General features: G+C 50.3%; 3 protein-coding genes across 3 annotated transcripts; 2 read left to right on the top strand and 1 right to left on the bottom strand.

Annotated features, from left to right (window-relative positions):
* Window positions 1-1,402: 1,402 nt before the first annotated feature.
* Window positions 1,403-2,243, bottom strand: LOC109731659 (uncharacterized). The gene is made up of 2 exons (XM_020290828.3): window positions 1,853-2,243; window positions 1,403-1,756 (listed from the first exon to the last, which is right to left on the bottom strand). Exons 1-2 carry the CDS (start codon window positions 2,225-2,227, stop codon window positions 1,403-1,405), a joined length of 729 nt encoding a protein of 242 aa, XP_020146417.1. The 5' UTR covers window positions 2,228-2,243.
* A 2,659-nt stretch (window positions 2,244-4,902) lies between these two features.
* Window positions 4,903-9,449, top strand: LOC109731635 (uncharacterized). The gene is made up of 2 exons (XM_045227924.2): window positions 4,903-5,174; window positions 5,328-9,449. The coding sequence occupies exon 2, from the start codon at window positions 6,089-6,091 to the stop codon at window positions 7,277-7,279; it is 1,191 nt and encodes a 396-aa protein (XP_045083859.1). The 5' UTR covers window positions 4,903-5,174; window positions 5,328-6,088; the 3' UTR covers window positions 7,280-9,449.
* Window positions 8,963-9,442, top strand: LOC141021930 (uncharacterized). The gene has a single exon (XM_073497788.1). It carries the CDS (start codon window positions 8,963-8,965, stop codon window positions 9,440-9,442), a length of 480 nt encoding a protein of 159 aa, XP_073353889.1.
* Window positions 9,450-20,710: the final 11,261 nt, after the last annotated feature.

Consider the following 20,710-nt stretch of genomic DNA (forward strand, 5'->3'; position numbering starts at 1 on the left):
GTATCATCATATGCTCATGCCATGCTTATCTGATATTGTTCTAGTGCTATTTTGTTCACCATGTCCATGCTATGTGTTCTGATAGTATCATGTTCAACATTGCTAAGTAACATGTTAATGCCATGCTGTTGTTTGTCTTGATTGCTTTGGTTGCTGCGAGCTTGCAAGTACATTCAACATACCGACCTGGCGTGTCATGCCAGTTTGCAGGTCATGCCTTGTCTGCTTGCTTGTTTGCCGTGGATCCTGAGTTTGCGAGCTAGGATAAGCGTTCCAGCCAGAGTCCCTGCGGAGTGGAGTCCATCGTTGTCGTCATTGTTCCGCTGCTAGAAGTTATTCCGCTACTATGATTTGTTCTGCTTCTTGCATAGAGCAACCCTTGCAGGCGTAATGTTGCCGTGCCGATGTAATTCCCTGTTATATCGGAACCCTTGTATCCGTATCATTTGTAATAAAGTGCTTATTTGTTCTATGCCAAGCAGTGCCGTATTCCAAAAGACTTGATCTCTGGGCTAGAATACGGTGCGTTTCGGTCTCTCTGAGCCGGGGTGCCACAAAATACATGCGCTTATGGAACGTATGGCCCTTGCTGCACAATATACGAATCGTCTAGTGATGGTCCAAGCGAATTCCTTAGAGGTTCTCTCAATACTTGTTGGTGATAATTAGTATCATTGAGCTTATGGACACTTGGTAGCTGAATCAAGGCGACGATAATTGGTAGGGAGTTTATTCCTCAAAAAATCAGCAGAGCTCAAAATAGGGTAGCAGATTGTATGGCAAGTTATAGCCGTACGGAGTCGTGTACTGCGGTGTGGATGAGCAGATGTCCTTGATGTTGTGAGGATATATTGCCACTCGATTGTAACCCTATGATCCATGAATAAAACTCTATAGTTGCGCAAAAAAGAACTTAGTTTCCACGCACGGAGTAAATTACACAGAAGTACCACAATTGGGGCATTGGAAGCAGATTGGTACCAAGTTTGGTAATTTTTACGTGTCAGTACCAAGTCTCGGGCTAGACGTTACAAAAAGGTCTAAATCGCGTATAAACGTGTATTGACCGTGTATCTGACCGGCAGGGCCCGCCTGTCAGCTGCTGATGTGGCATTTTTTTTGCAGAAACCCCCCGCACCTCCTTCGTCCTCACGCGCGGCGGCGCCCGATCTGGATCGAGGGGAGGAGCCCCTCGAGCTCGTGCTCCTTCGCCTCCCGTAACCCCCGCCCCGCCCTGGCCTCCTCCTCGCCGCGCCGCCGGCCGGCCACCGGAGCACCACCACCGGCGACCAGGACCAGGCCGTCCCCGCACCCTGCCTCTCTCCTTCTCTTCCTCCTTCCATTTTTTCTTCTCTCTCTCTCTCTCATCCGAAGCTCTCTCTCATCCGAAGCGCTCTCTCTCTCAACGCGCCGCCTTGGTTCCCGTCATCCCCACGAGTGAAAGAGGGAGGAGACAGAAAGGGATCCATGGCGGCGGCTGAGTGGGTTGATGGTAAGGGGGAGGTCGCTGGAGGAGGGGGGAAGGGGGACGGCGCCGGGCGGGGGATCTGGCCGACGGCGAGGGAAGGCGCGGTCGGCTGCTGGGGTTCGAGCTGCTGCAGCGGAGGGGGGAGAGGCCACGACGCGAGGAGAGGCCGCGGCGGAGAGGGAAGGCGCGAGTAGAGGCCACGGCGACACGAGCAGATGCCGCGGCGGTGCGAGCAGGGGCAGCTCCGGCGCAAGCGGGGGCCGCGGCGCGCCTCTCCAGCTTGTCGCCCTGTTCAGACCATCAGCAGAAACACACAACGAGCAGTAGTTAGTCACCGGCGGTGATCGGCGGCCATGCGTTTGCCGACGGTCGACACTCACGAACCTGGGAGAAGAGCTGCAGCGCGAGGCTGACGATGGCGAGGACGCAGCCTGCGGCATGGAGCGCGGGCGCGAGGAACTCGACGATGCCGAGCTGGGGGTCGAACCGGGCGAGCCCGACGTGGCAGTCCACGCCGGCGAGGTGCGCGCCCAGGTCGTGCGCGTTCACGGCCGCCACCACCGCCAGCGCCACGCCAGCCACGGCGAGCCCGGCGTCCGTGGCGCCGACGCCGCCCTCGGACGCGCACAGCGCCGCGAGCCCCGCGGCCAGGAGCAGGGTGCCGAACATGTACGCGTCGGCGTTGATGTACTCCCACCGCCGCACCGCCAGCGCCTGCCCGTACAGCCGCGCCTCCCTCGCCGTCGCCAGCTTCACCATGGCCCCGACCGACCCACCGACCATGGCCCCGACTCCCCTCGATCCAGAGCGGGCGGCACCGTGAGGGGGTTTTCTGCAAAAAAATGCCACGTCAGCAGCTGACAGGCGGGCCCTGCCGGTCAGATACACTGTCAATACGCGTTTATACGCGATTTAGACCTTTTTGTAACGTCTAGCCCCAGACTTGGTACTGACATGTAAAAATTACCAAACTTGGTACCAATCTGCTTCCAATGCCCCAATTGTGGTACTTCTGTGCAATTTACTCCCACGTACGTCATCGGTTGCAATTAGCAACCTCGGATTAAGCGTCACAAATTTGACCCAAGAAGCCGCCAAGTCCGTCCACAATCACCCGTCGCGCGCCGTCAAAACTCCACCCACTGTCCTTACCAAAAACATTAATAATAATAATTCAAGAATACAATAATTTACAAAAATAAGTTTATTTTAAGTTTATTAAATTAAATTAAATAATATTGCGCAAGTGCAACATCAAACTGCCATCCCATACGGGGGTGTCTCTTTAAAGATGGAATAAGGTTTTCCCCGTTTATCCCCCGTTCCGATGGTGTTAATCATCGGAGGCTGTGTGTAGGTTTGTCTTCGGCGGATCTCGCGGGATTCGATCAGCGTTTATTTTCGGTGTATCCACCTAGATCCAGTCTTTATTCGTCTGTGCTCGTGTGTCTATAGGTTGGATCCACCCGATCTACTAATTAATCTCTTCATCACCGACGATTGCTATTCCGGTGCCCTGGTCCTGTAGGGCCTTAGCACAACGACTTCCCGACTATCTACTACAATGAGGTTTGCCCGGCTCTGTGAGGGAGGGCGATGACAACAGCGTGTTTTCGGCTCGCTACAGTGCTTATAGTCGTCACTATGTGGTCTTCAGGCATTGATGTTATTTTTTGTTACTTCTGGTATTCTTTCTAATACATTGACTGTTGATGAATAGATCCGAAGTTGTCCCCGCAAAAAAACTGTCACCGCATACACAAATTTAAAAGAAAAAACATCAAATAAAAATCTAGTAAGCATCAATAAACAAAAACATATACTAAAATAAAGTAAAAACATAAGCCCACCAGATAATTCGGCCTGGTCAAAACATAACATCAACCAAACCTGATAGCTAGTAAGAGACAAGACAAAAATGAAAATAAATAAAATTGTAGAAAACAAACAGAAAGTTTGTCAAGTAAGAATAAATTAGTGGCATTGGTATTACCTTTTAAGAAGAAAAGAAATAAAAACAATTAAAAAATAATGATACAAATTGCGCACATTTTACACATAAGTTGTACTTTTTGGACAAAGGACAAGATGATACCAACTACATCAGCCTACGCGACAATACAATATCAAGAACTGGTCGAGACCTCAAGGATGCACATAGTCAAAAAAAATATAGAATAAGAAGGAAACCAAACAAAGCCAACACAACCAATGACTTGCAATAGCAACGCCTGGCCACACACTAGCTATGAGAAAGGATCTCCAAACACAACGCCTCGAAGAAGGTAACGACTCTTAAACACCATCGAACCGTGGTCCAATTCTAGTGAAACACCAACATTTCACCCTGAAGAGCACGTCTAAGCAGAGTCCAAAGCAATGCCTTCAACAATGACACGATGCGTAAGACACCACCATTTCCAGTGCAACTATTGAAGGTTGGACCTACGGTTTTCACCCCCGGAGCTCGAGAATTGGTGCTCCAAGAGCACCACCAAGCTGAATACACCATATGTTGCCGCCACCCATTGTTGAAGAAGATGAAGCTGCATGACGGGGCACCCATATACCATGGTCACGGGGAATTGAAATTGAAACTGTTCCATGGCTTTCATGCCCGATGACAGCCACTCACGTTACCCTTGGTGTGGATATTAGCATGCAATCAAATCTATGTGCATATGACTGCTACAAAATGGAGAGAACTGAACGTGGTTGGTGCTATATGGAGCACACGTGCTCCAGAAACTATGCGAGGAGGCTGACATCGACAACATCGGAAGACAAGTTGTAGTTGCACCCCCTCGACCCACCCTTGCACGTGTTCGCGTCACCATCGTCGCTTCACCGCTGCCACCATCGACCAACCCCTGATCCACCATTGCCAAATCCGCGCGTCGAAGACCCACTACTTCATGCAGCCACTCGAGCCATCCCCTGCCGCCCACGTAGCACGGCAGTACAACGGTCACCTAAGGCACTCGGGACCGTCGCCCCAGCGTCCAAGCTCCAACGCCTGGGTCACGTTGCCCCCTCCCCACCCCCCGGCACGTCCTCTAGCAGCACCTGGAAAGGGTAGGAGAGGAGGCGGCAGCTAGGGTTTGTGCTTCCGGGTGTAATCATCAATCCTTAGAATCAATCAAAGCCAGACCTGAGGCAACATGGGCCTTGACCTAGGGTGTGCCTCCTAATTACTTTGTTTAATCTCTACTACTATTAAACAAGCAAACATATTCATCGCTAAACGCACCCAACCTAGCTTCTAAATAACATCCCGACCAATTAGAGCCTCACGATTAGGCCAACTCATTTAGATATAACTGATAATATAACAATTAATTCTCATCAAAAGTTTGTTTAGCGGTTTCAGATGGCGGACGAAAACTCTGTCATCTGCCCATGCATTTGTTGGGCGACGGGAAAAAAGGCACAGTATATACACGGGAAACAACCCGTGCGCTCCGCACGAGCGAGGGGCTGGGTGGTGGCGGCTTCCTCGCGGGACGGGTCACCAATGGCTGCGGGTCAAGCCGACCGAGACAGCGGCGCATCTTTGGGAGAGGGGGAGAGCAAAGAAGAAGGAGAGGCCTGGCGGCGGCTGAGGAGGTGCTACGCGCCGCAACCTCCGCCTCGACGCGCCGCCAGATCTCCACCTCAACGCGCTGCTGGTCCTCTGCATCCTCCGCCTCAAACTTCAGTTTTTGTGGTATGGATCCCTTCCCCTCTCCACCAAATCTTGCTCTGTGCCTTGCCCGCCGCCTCTCAAGCAACACGTACCATTGTCCTGCTTGACGTGTTGTGCTCACATGCTCCTCTGTCGCACGGCGCCGTCCCCGTTGCCTCTCCGGCCCAATCGCAGTTGCAAGTGTTCTCCCTCCAGTTCGTCATGAACCACCAAAGGACGCACGGGAGCAGCATCTGGCATTCAGAGCCTCACAGGTTTGATGCTTGCACACAAGCGATGGATCAAAGGAGCCTGCAAACTATGTAACTGAATGTTGTTTCTTTCCACCAAATCATCTATTATTAATTTCCTCATTTCATCTTCTGATAAATGATCCTTTGATGTCGATTGCAGAGAGAAACATGTTTACAGTATTTTAGATTTCGGTCATTAGAGGGAATTTGGATTCTTTTTCTATCACCACACAAAGAAATGTATGTCATTGCTAATTGAAAAGGTGTAGGAAAATAGAGTTTTCTTTTATCTGTACTACATTATCAGCCTACGGGGGCAGTCATGGAGAAGCCAAGTTTAACCGATATTTCAAAATATTGTAGCCTCCGTAAAATTAAAAAAAGGTGCTTCTACTTCTTGAAACTCCCGACTGCTCATGTACTATTTCACATTGCCATCTTTGTTACTCATCACTTACTTGAAACTCCCAGCACATATTAATAATGTCGTCTCCAGAGTAAAGTCATACAAACTTTCTGGACGGCCGTTCCAGAAAGCACTGGATGAGTTTTTTCGCTCTCGCTAGCTCCCGCTCTCGCTAGCTGCGCCGTGCGCCACTCCGGCGCCGGCGGCCACTGCTCCTGCCGGTCGCCTCTCCGGTGCCGGCAGCCACCCCCTCCCCCTCCCTTCCTCCTAACCTTCCCTCCCTCCGCCCCCGCGCCATGGATGAGCGCGTGGCCCTTTCGGGATCCGGTGGATCCAGCTCCAGCTCCCCCCGACGCGCCCCCCTGCGCTCGCTGCTGGTGCCGGTGGTGGGCTCCGCCTTGGGCCCCCTGGGGCCGAGTGGCCCGTCGGTGCCTGCGGCCGGAGACGCGCCGTGGCGGACGAAGCGGGGGCGCCGGGAGCGTGCTCGCCCGGCGCGTCCGCGCGCACCCTTCCGGCCCCTAGGCCGCCGCCGCACTCGCGGATGCCGGCGCGCTTCTTCGGCTGTTGCTACAACTGCGGGGAGGATGACCACATCTTGCGGGAGTGCACGAACCCGACCAAGTGCGTTCGCTGCGATGGCGCCGGGCACAGCTCCAGGGACTGCCCGCTGCGGCGTGGCTCCTCGTCCGGTGGCAGCTCCCCCAGGCCGCATGCTCGTCGGCAGCGTGTCTCCTCTCCGTTTCCGCCCGTGTCTTGGTCGTCGCTGGGCGGGGAAGGTGGAGGAGCCGTCCTGCTGCTATCTAGAGCGCTCTGAGGAGATGGAGCGGCTGGAGGCGGAGCTCGCGCGCGCGGTCGTGGTCTCCATCGTCGGGAACCGCCCTGCGGTGGATCTGGCCAGTGCGGCGAAGGCCCTTCATGCCGCGTTCGACGTCGGGCCGGCGTCCATGTCCATCCGTGCCTTCTTCCCAGAGGACTTTCTGGTGCTTTGCGACTCCATTCACCTACGACAGCGCATGGCGGACCGTGGTCGGGCGGACGACCCTGGGTTCTCGCTGTCGCTCCGGCCCTGGATTCGGCAGGCGCAGGCCACGGCGGTAAATCTCCCCTTCCTCGTCCCGCTTGACCTCATCGGCGTGCCGGCCAATGCGTGGACGCGGCGGACGGCGGACGTCATCTTAGACGGCTATGGATACGTGGTGGACGTGGCGGAGGAAACGTCGAGCCGCAACGACATGTCTCACTTCCGCGTCTGGCTTCGCACGGCGGACATCTGCCGCATTCCGTCCCGCAAGCTCCTCTTCGTGGAGGAGCCGGCCCTGCCTCCCGCGCCGGCGGCGCGGAGCCGACCGCGGGTGTTCTCTCGGGCCCGTGCCGGCACTCTGCGATCCCATCGAAATCCGTCGGGTGGGCGACCTCCCGGCGGCGCCTCGCCCACCGCAGCCTCCCTCTTCGCCACGGCCGCCTCCGCCACCTTCCCCGCCGTCTGATGACGGCCATGGCCCCGATGCTGGCTCGTCAGGCCGCTGGATGGAGGGGGATGGCTTTTCTGCGAGGCGCGTAGTGGAGTCCAACGGTGGATATGTCCGGCGCTCCTACGCCGGAAAGGTGGACGCGGCGCCGCACCATCGCCGGCATGCACTCGCCGGCGCTGAAGGTGGTGACACCACGCCTTGTGGGGCTGGCTCCATGGGCACGCCAGACTGCGCTGCTATGGGGCCTGCTGAGACCATGCGGGCTTTGACCATAGTGGACTCTGGGGGCTGGTCCCAGGAATCGCGGGTACGGGCTGACCCCGGGCCCGCCTCGTGCCATGCATCGGTGGATGTTATGGATCTGATGGATGGCGGCCGCTCCCCCTCTGCGTGCAGCGGCTCGTCCATCCAATCCGCGAAGGTGGGCAGTATGATTGCTGCCCTACGTGGCAGTTCGGCAGGGGCGCGTGCGCGCTCACGGGATGCCTCTGCTGCCTCCTGGTCGGCCTCCTGGTCGGTTCGGAGCACTGGTTCGGGTGGGGTCCGTCTCTCAGTTGACCTTGGCCTCGCTTTTGAGGCCTCGGTATCCCCGCTGCATGCGCACTGCTCCCCCCAGGCGGACCCACATGATCTTTCACCAATAAGCACCCATGCAGGCCTGGCCCACCCGGCTACACCCCCATGCAGCAACCCATTTGATCCTCCCAGCGGAGCTGCTGCGTCACCCCATATGCTGGTTCCCCCCGCTCGGGCTGCTGCAACCAGCCCGTCTACCCCGCCTACCGTGCTCGAGCAGGTCCTAACGCAGATTCGTGAACACATACATGCCCCCCTTCTGCCGCTCCTTGACGTGTAGCGTGGCCGGCGCAAGCGGCCAATCATTCCGGACGAGCTTTGCCGCCGCAGTGCAAGATTGCAACAGAGTGCCAAGTCCTTGCCGTCGTCATACATCAAGCGGGCCCAACGGGTCTTGATGTCCAAGATGGGCATCTGTGAGATAGAGAATGAGCCGCCGGTGGACTGTTTGCAGAAGTATGCGCAGCTGTTTCGGAGGCCGCTGCCTCAACAACGCATCGACGCCCTGGCGAGGCTTTTCTCCCTAGACGTCCCCCTTGAGGAGTCCTCGCTGTCTCTAGAATCCTAGAGGGTCGGCTTGGTGGAATGTAGGCCTTGTAATGGAGATTGCAAATCATAATATTATTGTGTGCAACGTGCGGGGTCTCAACAACACAGCTAGAGGGGCTGCCATGAGAAGCTTGGTGGATGACGCATCGGTGTCGGTAGTGTGCCTTTTGGAATCCAAGCTGGAGAGGGTGGATCAGCGCGTGATCCACTCGCTGTTGGGGCTAAAATTTGACGCGTTCGTCGCCCTTCCTGCACATGGCACGGCCGGCGGAATCATCGTCGCATGGGACTCCACGGTGGCCACAGTGCCCGCGTTCCGGATCGATCAATTTTCTGTCATGGTGGAGATGGTTTTTGGGGAGGGAAACCAATGGACACTTACCGCAGTTTACGACCCAAGCGACGACACGTTGAAACCTCTGTTCCTTGATGAGCTCCGGGCTATCAGGGCGGCTTGTGTGCGGGGCCTTGGGCAGTGGCGGGAGATTCAATCTCATTGTTGAAGCGGCAGACAAAAACAACAACTTGATCAACAGGCGCATGATAGGGCGCTTTCGGCGCTTCCTAAACAATATGGAGCTCAAGGAAGCATGTCTCATTGGACGGCGCTATACGTGGAGCAACGAGAGGAATCGCCCTACCCTGGAAAAAATCGACCGCTGGTTCTCCACGGCAGATTGGGACTCCGGGCACCCAGGGCACCTGTTGCAAGCCTTGTCCTCCTCCATCTCCGATCACTGCCCGTTACTCATGTCAACCAACGTCTCGTTCCATCGCAAATCGCGGTTCCACTTCCAGAGCTACTGGCCTTCTCTTTCCGGGTTCCATGATGTCGTGGCAAGGAGTTGGAACTCGCTGCCTCCGAAGGCCAACCCCTTCGTGGATCTTTTTTTGCGTCTAAAGGCCACTGCAAAGGTGCTGGCCAGGTGGAACCAGGCCAAGGTTGGCAACATCAAGGAGCAGATGTTGCTGGCAAACGAGCTCATCCCGTGCTTCGATCAGGCGATGGACTCAAGGCCTCTGTCGAGCGGAGAAACATGGCTCCGCAAGTAGCTCAAGAAGAAGGTGCTCGGGCTGGCGTCCCTACAGCGGACTATTGCCCGACAGAAATCGCGCATTTTGTGGCTGAAGGCTGGGGAGGCAAGCGAGGCATTTTTCAAGATCTTCGCGAGCCAGCGGCGCAGGAGAAACCACATCTTCAGGCTGAAGAACGGAGCGGCGGAGGCGACATCGAGGGCGGGCATGTGCGAGATGGCTGGGGACTTCTACGCGGGCCTACTGGGCAGGCCGGTGCTGCGGCAGCACACGCTCCGTCTGGCTGCTCTTGAGCTGCCGGCGGTTGACACTGCGGCGCTCGAGACCTCACTGTCCGAAACCCTAATCTGGAACACTATAAGGGACATGCAGCCTGACAAGGCCCCGGGCCCGGATGGCTTCACCACGAGATTCTACCAGACATGTTGGGCCATTATCAAGGAGGCGGTAATGAAGGCGGTGCACGCTTTCGACGACACGGATGGCAGGGGGCTGGACAGGCTAAACGAGGCCTTCATCGTTCTGTTGCCAAAAGTGGAGAGCGCCATTGACATCAAAGACTTCAGGCCCATAAGCCTCATTCATAGCTTCGCCAGAATCCTTGCCAAAGCCTTGTCGACTGAGCTCGCCCCGCTGATCCCTAAGTTGGTAGACCGCAATCAGAGTGCGTTCATCTCCGGAAGGTATATTCTGGACAACTTCATGCTTGTGCAACAATCCATCCGCACCCTCCACCGCAAGCGAGCGCCGGCTATCATCTTCAAAATCGACATCGCCAAAGCATTTGATAGCGTCTCATGGCCATTCCTCCTTGAGGTGTTGTCGCATCGTGGATTTGGCCCAAGGTGGATCAGACGGATGTCCACTCTCCTCTCGACGGCAAGTACCCAGGTGCTCGTCAACGGCTCGGCCAGCGAAAGTTTCTGGCACGGAAAAGGGCCGCGCCAAGGGGATCCGGTGTCTCCAATGCTGTTCATCATCGTCATGGATGTTCTTACTGCCATGTTCAGAAAAGTGGAGGAGACGACGCCATCCTCCCGCTCAGACCATTGGCCGCCGAGATGGATGTGGCAAAGGGAATCCTAGAATGCTTCCGCGAGGCCATGGGTCTGCGCTGCAACTTCGCGAAGAGCTCCATATCCTTGATCAGCTGCAGTGTGGAGGATGTGCAGGACATTGTTCAGGCGGCCGGCTGTGCCGTCAAGGAGCTGCCAATCACATACCTTGGCCTTCCCCTATCGCTGCGTGCCCTGACCCGCACAGAGCTCCAACCGCTTGTGGACAGGATTGCAGCCCAGCTACCTACATGGAAGGTCGGCCTTCTCTGTCGGGCGGGCAGACTGACGCTGGTGAACTGCAAGCTCACGATGATGCCTATCTTTCACCTGATGGCGCTGGACCTCCCCCCGTGGTTCTTCAAATGCATCGACAGGCTGCGAAGGTGCTTCTTCTGGCACGGGCTCGAGGATGCCAGGGGAGGGTGCTGTCTTGTGGCTTGGCAAATTGTCTGCTCCCCGAAGCCTCTCGGTGGGCTGGGCGTGCTCAACCTGCGGCTTCTGAACCAAGCCCTGCGATGGCGCTGGCTATGGTTGCAGAAGATGGTGATGGATAGGCCCTAGGAAAGCCTGGAGGTTGGCATCTTGGACATGGCCATGTCCCTAGGCCAGGCGGCGCTCCGGTGCACCATCGGGAACGGGAGCGGAGCTAGCTTTTGGCATGACTCTTGGCTCAACGGTCGCGCTCTGTCGCTAAGGGCTCCAAATCTCCTTCAATTCGTCCGGCCGGCCGGCAAAAGGATGAGCGTGGCGGAGGCCTTGCATGACCATGCCTGGGTTCAGGCCATTCGTGGGGTGCCAACGGTGCCGGCCATCTTTTTTTCCGAGTTCCTCGACATTTGGGAGGACGTGCGGCATGTCACCCTTTCGGAGGCGCCAAACGAGTTCTCCTGGTGTCTTGGGGTGGCCGGCAGATACTCCTCCCGGGACACTTACACCTCCTTCTTGGGCAGGGAGCTTGCACCATGCGCTGACCACATCTGGGGATCCTGGGCCCCTCTTGAGGTGAAGATCTTCGCATGGCTTGCGGTGAGAGCGAGGCTGTGGATGGCTGATCGGCTGGCTCGCAGAAACATGCCGCACACAAGGGTGTGCCAACTGTGTTGCCAACAGGATGAGGATGTCAATCACATGCTCCTGGGCTGTGTGTTCGCGCGTGAGGTTTGGTACATCATTCTGCTTCCGCTGAGATTGCACAGATTCACTCCGGACGGCGCGAAGCCGTTAGTAGAATGGTGGCCCCAGATGGTGGAGGCGGTGCCGGCGAGCCAACGAAGACATCTGAACACCATGACCCTCGCCACTCTGTGTTTCATCTGGCTCGAGTGCAACAACCGCGTCTTCGAACGCAAAGTTTCACCGGCCGCAGCCACGGTTGAGCTCATTAGGGCTGAGCTCCGGCTTTTGATTAGCGCTAGGGTAGAGGGTGGACACCCATTTCAAGTGCACTAGAACGTACCAGTGGATTGGGCCTAGGCGGAAATGCTTTGTAATGATCCTGTGACTCGGTTCCTCTCTTCTCATTCTTAATGGAAAAGACATGCAATGCTCTTGCATGTTCTTGAAAAACAAACTTTCTGGACAGTTATTGACGGTGTCCTGGATTAGGGGGTGCTAACCTAGTCGGCCCATGCTCCTCGGGATGGGCCGATGGGCCCTCATTCGTGATCGAGATGGACTTCGGAGGCCGTATGCAGGAGGCATGATCAAGACTACCTCCACCGAAGACTTGACGTATACTGCAAGATCTCTCCTGCCGCCTTGCTCCTAGATACTGATACTTCTCCAACGTATCTATAATTTTTTATTGTTCCATGCTGTTATATTATCATTCTTGGATGTTTTACAATCATTTTATAGCAACTTTACATCATTTTTGGGACTAACCTATTGACATAGTGCCTAGTGCCAGTTGTTGTTTTTTGCTTGTTTCGACTTCATAGAAAATCAATACCAAACGGAGTCCAAATGCAGCGAAACTTTTTGGAGATATTTTTTGGACCAGAAGACATCCAGTGGCCCAAAGAAGTAGCAGAGGGGTGCCCCGAGGGGGGGCACAACCCACCTGGGCACGCCTGGGGGCCCAGGCGCGCCCTGGTGGGTTGTGCCCACCTCGGTGGCATCCCGCACCGCCTCACTGGTACGCGTCGGTGCTATACAAACGGTTTTTAACCCCTTTCCACGACGGCATTTGGAATCGTTGCCTAGTGAGTGACGGCGATAGGGGGGTTCTTCCCACACGACCCAGAAATCGTCGGGGATATGCCCTCCTAGCACACACGCTCGGCAAAATGAGGTCATGTGTGACCGGCGAGCGCTCAAATACGGAAATACGTATAGTAGAGCTAAAAAATACAATTATACACGCGAAATTGTTTTCGGTCGCAAGTACATCCCACATAGTTAGTCCCCGCTAAACGTTTCCGTTCGTATGTACATCCCACAGAATCGCTCCAAGTAAAACGTTTCCGTTCACAGGTACATCACACATAATTTTCCCCGTTAAATCGTTTGTGATAGCGTTGCCATTGCACATGATATTAACAATTTTATCATTTGCGTTATTGACTGCATCACACAGGGTGCATAGAAGAAACTGTGTGGCAAAGGTTGTCCATCACACACTGTTTTTATGTGGTAAACGTTTGCGCAAGGTGGCCTAACGCAAACAGTTTTCAAGAGGATGTCGTGTGTGCAGTGGAGATTGATCGCACACTTAGTGGATCCTAGAAACATTTCTGATCTCCATGTCTATCGCAGACGTTTCGCTTTCGCAAACCGTGTGAAGTGTGATCCCTAATTAATCCCCAATTAATTCCTAATTTAAAAATCACATGTTTTGAATTTGAAAGTAGGCAATCACTTATTTCATATCCAACCATGTTTATTACAAATATAGGTTCAACCACGAATGCATAATTCGATGCACAGGTACATATACTGAAGAACTACAGAAGCACCAAGTAAAGAATGATGAACCACAATTGTACTAAAGACTGTAAAGAGAGAGGCGAAAGACATTCTGGTCGCTTGAGAAGGTGAAGCGGAATGCCCATATTGTGCCCTCCTCCATGCGTAATGCACGCACGACTCTAGGCCAACCCCTTGTGATGGCTGCCCGTCCATCCTTCATTGTCTTCATTACGACTTCTAGATGCTCATTGTAGTATGGATGAAATACTTTAGCCTTCATTGCGTGTCCACCAATCATGTACTTTGCGAGGTAATCTTGAGTTAACTGCTTCGGGAACCACTGCGAATGAAAAAGATTTAGACATTGTTGTCTAACAACTCATTATGGGCAGTAAAAAGAGAAGGCTGCAGAGTTTGTAGTTACCATCCTACAACTCACTGTTGTGTTGGATAGAGCATAAACAAATAATTTGCTTGCCACCTTTCATATCTTTTTGCTAATAATCCTTATCAGTTTCCTCACTTGATGCTTGTTCATGAATATCTCATTGCCCCATACGCAAAAAGGGTCGATGTGTGGATCCTTGCCAAGGGCATATGTACCTACAAGCAACAAGACAATATTAGAAGCTAACAAGTGTCCAGGCCTGGATCTATGTGCACTACATTATGGAACGACGGGGGGGGGGGGGGGGGGTACAAGCCGAGGGATGAAGCTAACCTCGGTGGAAAATGGTGGCCACTCCCATTGTTGTCCTGCATAAGTAGTGGAAAGGCATGATAAGTACAACAACCTTAACATCAAACAAATATAGCAAAGGTAAACAACATAATCTCCAAATGATAGCTTGAATGTGTTGTTTTCAGCATGCTGTTAAAGCAGATATAAAATGGAAGGCAATGTTACCGACAGCAGGCTTAGCAGCCATTAAATATTGCAATTCAAACTGGTATTGTTGAAAATGAATAGAATGTAGGTAATGCTTAAACATCACACTGGATAAATGTGTAAAACTGAAATAAAGGGCATGCGTTAACTACACCAGGAATAACTGGAACCAAATACAGCCGTTCAAATTGGTATTGATGTAGTCGAGCGACACAGTTTTGACTTGCACATAATGAACAACACATTGTGAATGACTGAAATAAACAAGACATAAATGACCAGTATAACAACCAAATATAACCATTGAAAACTGGACAGAGTCTCGCTGCAACCAACCTAACAAGCAAATACAGATAAACATGGCATATGCTTGAAAACTGGACAAATGCTCACTGCAACCAACCTAACAAGCAGATACAGATAAACAAGGCATCTGCTTGATAACTGGACAAATGCTAAAAAAAGCAACCTAACAACCAAATACAGATAAACAAGGCATCTGCTTGATAACTGGACAAATGCTCATTGCAACCAAACTAAGAACCAAATACATATAAACAAGGCATTTGCTCGATAACTGGAAAAATGCTCACTCCAATCAACCTAACAACCAAATACAGATAAACATGGCATCTACTCACTATAAACAACCAAATATAGCCATTCGTGAAACTGAAGTGGACAATTCATACTTAAACATCATATAGCCCTATTGAACAACACATTTTGCATAACTGAAATAATTAAACATGACACAGTTAAAGCACCGCACGGCAAATGCTACTACAACAAAGGGTACGGGTTGGCAAGCTAGAAAAAGTAAGATTTGCTGATAGAATGTTGCCTCACATTTCATGGATGGGATCCTTCCAGTTGGAAGAGCACAGACCCATGGTGCGCTCTCTGATGTCATAGATGGGTTGTTTCACCTTGGAAGAACCTTCGTGGGTGCCCTCCTTGTGGTCGTGGTCATGGTCGATGAGATCTGACTTGGAAATTGAGGATCCCAAGCCGCCGCCGTAGAACGTGTCCTTCAGAAATGACAAAATGGGCTCGATGGCGTATAAAGCTTGCAAATCCTTGACCGCTTGGTGGAGGAGATCAGCGGCAGGGCCGTCGAAGAGATCGACGACGGTTGAACCAGAGGGGTTGGGGATTGACCACTTAACCTGTGACATGGTCCGCGTGAAGCCGTCGCTATGGACGAGCTTGATGTCGTAGCCAGCTTTCCCGAGATACAATAATACGCTAGCCCGCTGACATGAAGCCTTCGGCATGGCAACATAATCAACGTCTTCGCCGGCTTCCGCGGCGACGTGTTGCTCCGGGATGAACAGGTCGGGAGGAACGGCAGCCACCTCGCCAACGTCCACCGGAGAGGCCATGATAAACCTCTTCTTGGGCGAATGCTCGTCGGGCTCCCCGGGTTACGTGGTCGAGCTTAGGCTACGACATTCTGGAGTAGGGGATGTGGATCTGGCGGGGAGGGACAACGCAGGACTCTTCTAAAAACTTAGGGGAGTGGGGCGACGATATGGGAATCCCTGGGTAACCTGAACTTTATTATCTAAGCTAGGAGGAACAGGCAGACCGGTAGGGGTTGGCGGCAGCGCCGGCGGCGGCCGTGAGCTAGGGTTCGAGGGGGGGGGGGAGGGGGGCGGGTGGGGGACTGTGGAGAGGGGTGTTTGAGGATACGCCACGACTACTGAAAATTTTAGTATTGGTGGGTGGAGATGGTGGTGGACGAGGGAGGGCGACGGTTAAAATGCCTCGGCTACTGCAATTTTACTATAAGGTCGGTGCTGGAGGAGTGTGGGTGACGGTTGAAGTACGACAGCTACTAAAATTTGGGTAAAGGAATTGATGCGGGGCGGGAGTGCCCAAGATCGCGCACGGTCCAATAACAATATGCTTGTATGATAATAAGGAAAATTGGCGCGGAACCGCCGATTTTTGCAACGCTCGAGGCGGGTAGTTTGTTTTTATATTTCTAGCTAGCTGGTCTACCGCACACGGTTCGTCCTAATTTCAAAATGAACTTACCCGCCATTAGCTTGCACAGGTGGTGGTTTTACAGCACACTTGCATCGCACACGGTTAAGCCAGTACCTCCACCCTTTGCTCGCGCTTGCACGGTCGTGGTGATTTTATAGCACACTGATACGTCTCCAACGTATCTATAATTTTTGATTGTTCCACGCTATTATATTATCCATCTAGGATGCTTTATATGCATTTATATGCTATTTTATATGATTTTTGGGACTAACCTATTAACCTAGAGCCCAGTGCTAGTTTCTATTTTCTCCTTGTTTTTGAGTTTTACAGAAAAGGAATACCAAAAGGAGCTCCCGGAGTAAAAGAGTTGGCCCAGAAGAGTCCCGGGCCGTCCACGAGGGTGGGGGGCGCGCCCTACCCGCTGGGCGCGTCCCCCTATCTCGTGGATGACTCGGAGACCCCCCTAACATGAGACCTACGCCAAAAATTCCTATAAATACATAAACCCCCAGAAAGAAACCTAGATCGGGAGTTCCACCGCCGCAAGCATCTGTAGCCACAAAAAACCAATCAGGACCCTGTTCCGGCACCCTGCCGGAGGGGGGATCCCTCACCAGTGGCCATCTTCATCATCCCGGCGCTCTCCATGATGAGGAGGGAGTAGTTCACCCTCGGGGCTGAGGGTATGTACCAATAGCTATGTGTTTGATCTCTCTCCCTCTCTTGTGTTCTTGATTTGGCACAATCTTGATGTATCGCGAGCTTTGCCATTATAGTTGGATCTTATGATGTTTCTCCCCCTCTACTCTCTTGTAATGGATTGAGTTTTCCCTTTGAAGTTATCTTATCGGATTGAGTCCTTAAGGATTTGAGAACACTTGATGTATGTCTTGCATGTGCTTATCTGTGGTGACAATGGTGTATTCACGTGATCTACTTGATGTATGTTTCGGTGATCAACTTGCGGGTTCAGTGACCTTGTGAACTTATGCATAGGGGTTGGCACACGTTTTCATCTTGACTCTCCGGTAGAAACTTTGGGGCACTCTTTGAAGTTCTTTGTGTTGGTTGAATTGATGAATCTGAGATTGTGTGATGCATATCGTATAATCATACCCACGGATACTCGAGGTGACATTAGGGTTTTGGTTGATTTGTATCTTAAGGTGTTATTCTAGTACGAACTCTATGATAGATCGAACGGAAATAATAGCTTCGTGTTATTTTACTACGAACTCTTGAATAGATCATTCAGAAAGGATAACTTTGAGGTGGTTTCGTACCCTACAATAATCTCTTCGTTTGTTCTCCGCAATTAGTGACTTTGGAGTGACTCTTTGTTGCATGTTGAGGGATAGTTATATGATCCAATTATGTTATTATTGTTGAGAGAACTTGCACTAGTGAAAGTATGAACCCTAGGCCTTGTTTCAACGCATTGCATTACCGTTTTTGCTCACTTTTATCATTAGTTACCTTGCTGTTTTTATATTTTCAGATTACAAAAACCTATATGTACCATACATATTGCACTTGTATCACCATCTCTTCGGCGGACTAGTGCACCTATACAATTTACCATTGTATTGGGTGTGTTGGGGACACAAGAGACTCTTTGTTATTTGGTTGCAGGGTTGCTTGAGAGAGACCATCTTCATCCTACGCCTCCCACAGATTGATAAACCTTAGGTCATCCACTTGAGGGAAATTTGCTACTGTCCTACAAACCTCTGCACTTAGAGTCCCAACAACGTCTACAAGAAGAAGGTTGTGTAGTAGACATCAAGCCAATTTCTGGCGCTGTTGCCGGGGAGGTGAGTGCTTGAAGGTATATCTTTAGATCTTGCAATCGAAACTTTTTGTTTCTTGTTTTATCACTAGTTTAGTTTATAAAAGAAAACTACAAAAAATGGAATTAAAGGTGCCTCATATGCTTCATCTTTTTAATATCTTTTGTGAAAATGATGGGAAGGAAAATTGTGCTCAAGTACTAGAAGAAGAATTACATAGAATGCTTGACATAAAATATGTGAATGATGAGCATGATTGCAATGTTGTTAGTATGAATTCTTTGAATATACATGATGCTAATGATATGCAAAGCCACAAGCTTGGGGATGCTATGTTTGATGAAGATGATATTTTTAGTCCCCCAAGTTTTGATGTGCAAATTTATTATGATGAAAGCGTGCCTCCTATATATGATGATTATTGTGATGACACGTATGCTATAAAGAATAATGATAACCATGTAACTTGTCATCTTGATTTCAATTTTCAATCCCATGATAGTTATTTTGTTGAGTTTGCTCCCACTTTTATTCAAGAGAAGAAATTTGCTTATGTGGAGAGTAATAAAAATTCTATGCTTGTAGATCATGAAAAGAATGCTTTATGTGATGGTTATATTGTTGAATTCATTCATGATGCTATTGAAAATTATTATGAGGGAGGAACATATGCTTGTAGGAATTGCAATAATATCAAGTTTCCTCTCTATGTGCTTAAAGTTTTAAAGTTATGCTCGTTTTGCCTTCCTATGCTAGTTGATTGTTGTTCCCATAAGTTGTTTGCTCACAAAATCCCTATGCATAGGAAGTGGGTTAGACTTAAATGTGCTAGTCATATTCTTCATGATGCTCTCTTTATGTTTCAATTCTTATCTTTTATGTGAGCATCATTGAAATCATCATGCCTAGCTAGGGGTGTTAAACGTTAACGCTTGTTGGGAGGTAACCCAATTTTTATTTTTGTTCTTTGATTTTTGCTCCTGTTTAGTAATAAATAATATATATAGCTTCTGTTTAGATGTGGTTTTATGTTTCAATTAGTGTTTGTGCCAAGTAGAATCTTTGGGAAGACTTGGGTGAAGTCTTTGCGATCTTGCTGTAAAAAAACAGAAACTTTTGCGCTCACGAGATTAGCTGCCCTTTTTTACTGGAGAGTGCTTTGAGGTTGATTATTTTTGCATATGATTAATAGACAAATTCCTCAGATCCACCAATTTATTTCAGAATTTTTGGAGTTACGGGAGTATTCTAATGATACAGATTACTACAGACTGTTCTGTTTTTGACAGATTGTGCTTTCATTGTGTTGTTTGCTTATTTTGATGAATCTATGAGTAGTATCGGAGGGTATCATAGAGAAGTTGGAATACAGTAGATATTACATCAATATGAATTTAGAATGATTTTCACAACAATACCTAAGTGGTGATTTATTTTCTTATACTAACGGAGCTTACGAGTTTTCTGTTGAGTTTTGTGTTGTGAAGTTTTCAAGTTTTGGGTAAAGATTCGATGGACTATGGAATAAGGAGTGGCAAGAGCCTATGCTTGGGGATGCCCAAGGCACCCCAAGGTAATATTCAAGGACAACCAAGAGCCTAAGCTTGGGGATGCCCCGGATGGCATCCCCTCTTTCGTCCTCGTTCATCGGTAACCTTACTTGGAGCTATATTTTTATTCACCACATGATATGTGTTTTGCTTGGAGAGTCATTTTATTTTATTTTGTTTTTATTGATGTTTGAATAAGGTAATTAAGATCTGAATTTATTTATGAGAAGGAGTCTTCACATAGTTACATAATTATTCGACTACTCATTGATCTTCACTTATATCTTTTGGAGTAGTTTGTCATTTGCTCTAGTGCTTCACTTATATCTTCTTAGAGCATGGCGGTAGTTTTATTTTGAAATTGTTGATCTCTCATGCTTCACTTATATTATTTTGAGAGTCCTAAACAGCATGGTAATTTGCTTTGGTTATGAAACTAGTCCTAATATGATAGGCATCCAAGATGGGTATAATAAAAACTTTCATATAGAGTGCATTGAATACTATGAGAAGTTTGATACTTGATAATTGTTTTGAGATATAAAGATGGTGATATTAGAGTCATGCTAGTTGAGTAATTGTGAAATTGAGAAATACTTGTGTTGAGGTTTGTAAGTCCCGTAGCATGCACGTATGGTAACAGTTGTGTGACAAATTTGAAGCATGAGGTGTTCTTTGATTGCCTTCCTTATGAGTGGCGGTCGGGGACGAGCGATGGTCTTTTCCTACGAATCTACCCCCCCCTAGGAGCATGCGCGTAGTGCTTGGTTTTGATGACTTGTAGATTTTTGCAATAATTATGTGAGTTCTTTATGGCTAATGTTGAGTCCATGGATTATACGCACTCTCACCCTTCCATCATTGCTAGCCTCTTCGGTACTGTGCATTGCCCTTTCTCACCTCGAGAGTTGGTGCAAACTTCGCCGATGCATCCAAACCCCGTGATATGATACGCTCTGTCACACATAAGCCTCCTTATATCTTCCTCAAAACAGCCACCATACCTACCTATTATGGCATTTCCATAGTCATTCCGAGATATATTGCCATGCAACTTTCCACCGTTCCGTTTATTATGACACGCTTCATCA

The sequence above is a fragment of the Aegilops tauschii genome, chromosome 4, assembly GCF_002575655.3.
Source record: "Aegilops tauschii subsp. strangulata cultivar AL8/78 chromosome 4, Aet v6.0, whole genome shotgun sequence".
Classification (NCBI taxonomy): domain Eukaryota; kingdom Viridiplantae; phylum Streptophyta; class Magnoliopsida; order Poales; family Poaceae; genus Aegilops; species Aegilops tauschii.

What these genes read in the sequence shown, in the direction of transcription:
- LOC109731659 (XM_020290828.3), bottom strand. Translation starts at nt 2,227, where the DNA reads ATGGTGAAGCTGGCGACGGCGAGGGAGGCGCGGCTGTACGGGCAGGCG. An exon ending in CGCTGCAGCTCTTCTCCCAG is followed by an intron (nt 1,757 to 1,852) that starts GTTCGTGAGTGT and finishes TGGTCTGAACAG; the next exon opens with GGCGACAAGCTGGAGAGGCG.
- LOC109731635 (XM_045227924.2), top strand. Translation starts at nt 6,089, where the DNA reads ATGGATGAGCGCGTGGCCCTTTCGGGATCCGGTGGATCCAGCTCCAGC.
- LOC141021930 (XM_073497788.1), top strand. Translation starts at nt 8,963, where the DNA reads ATGGAGCTCAAGGAAGCATGTCTCATTGGACGGCGCTATACGTGGAGC.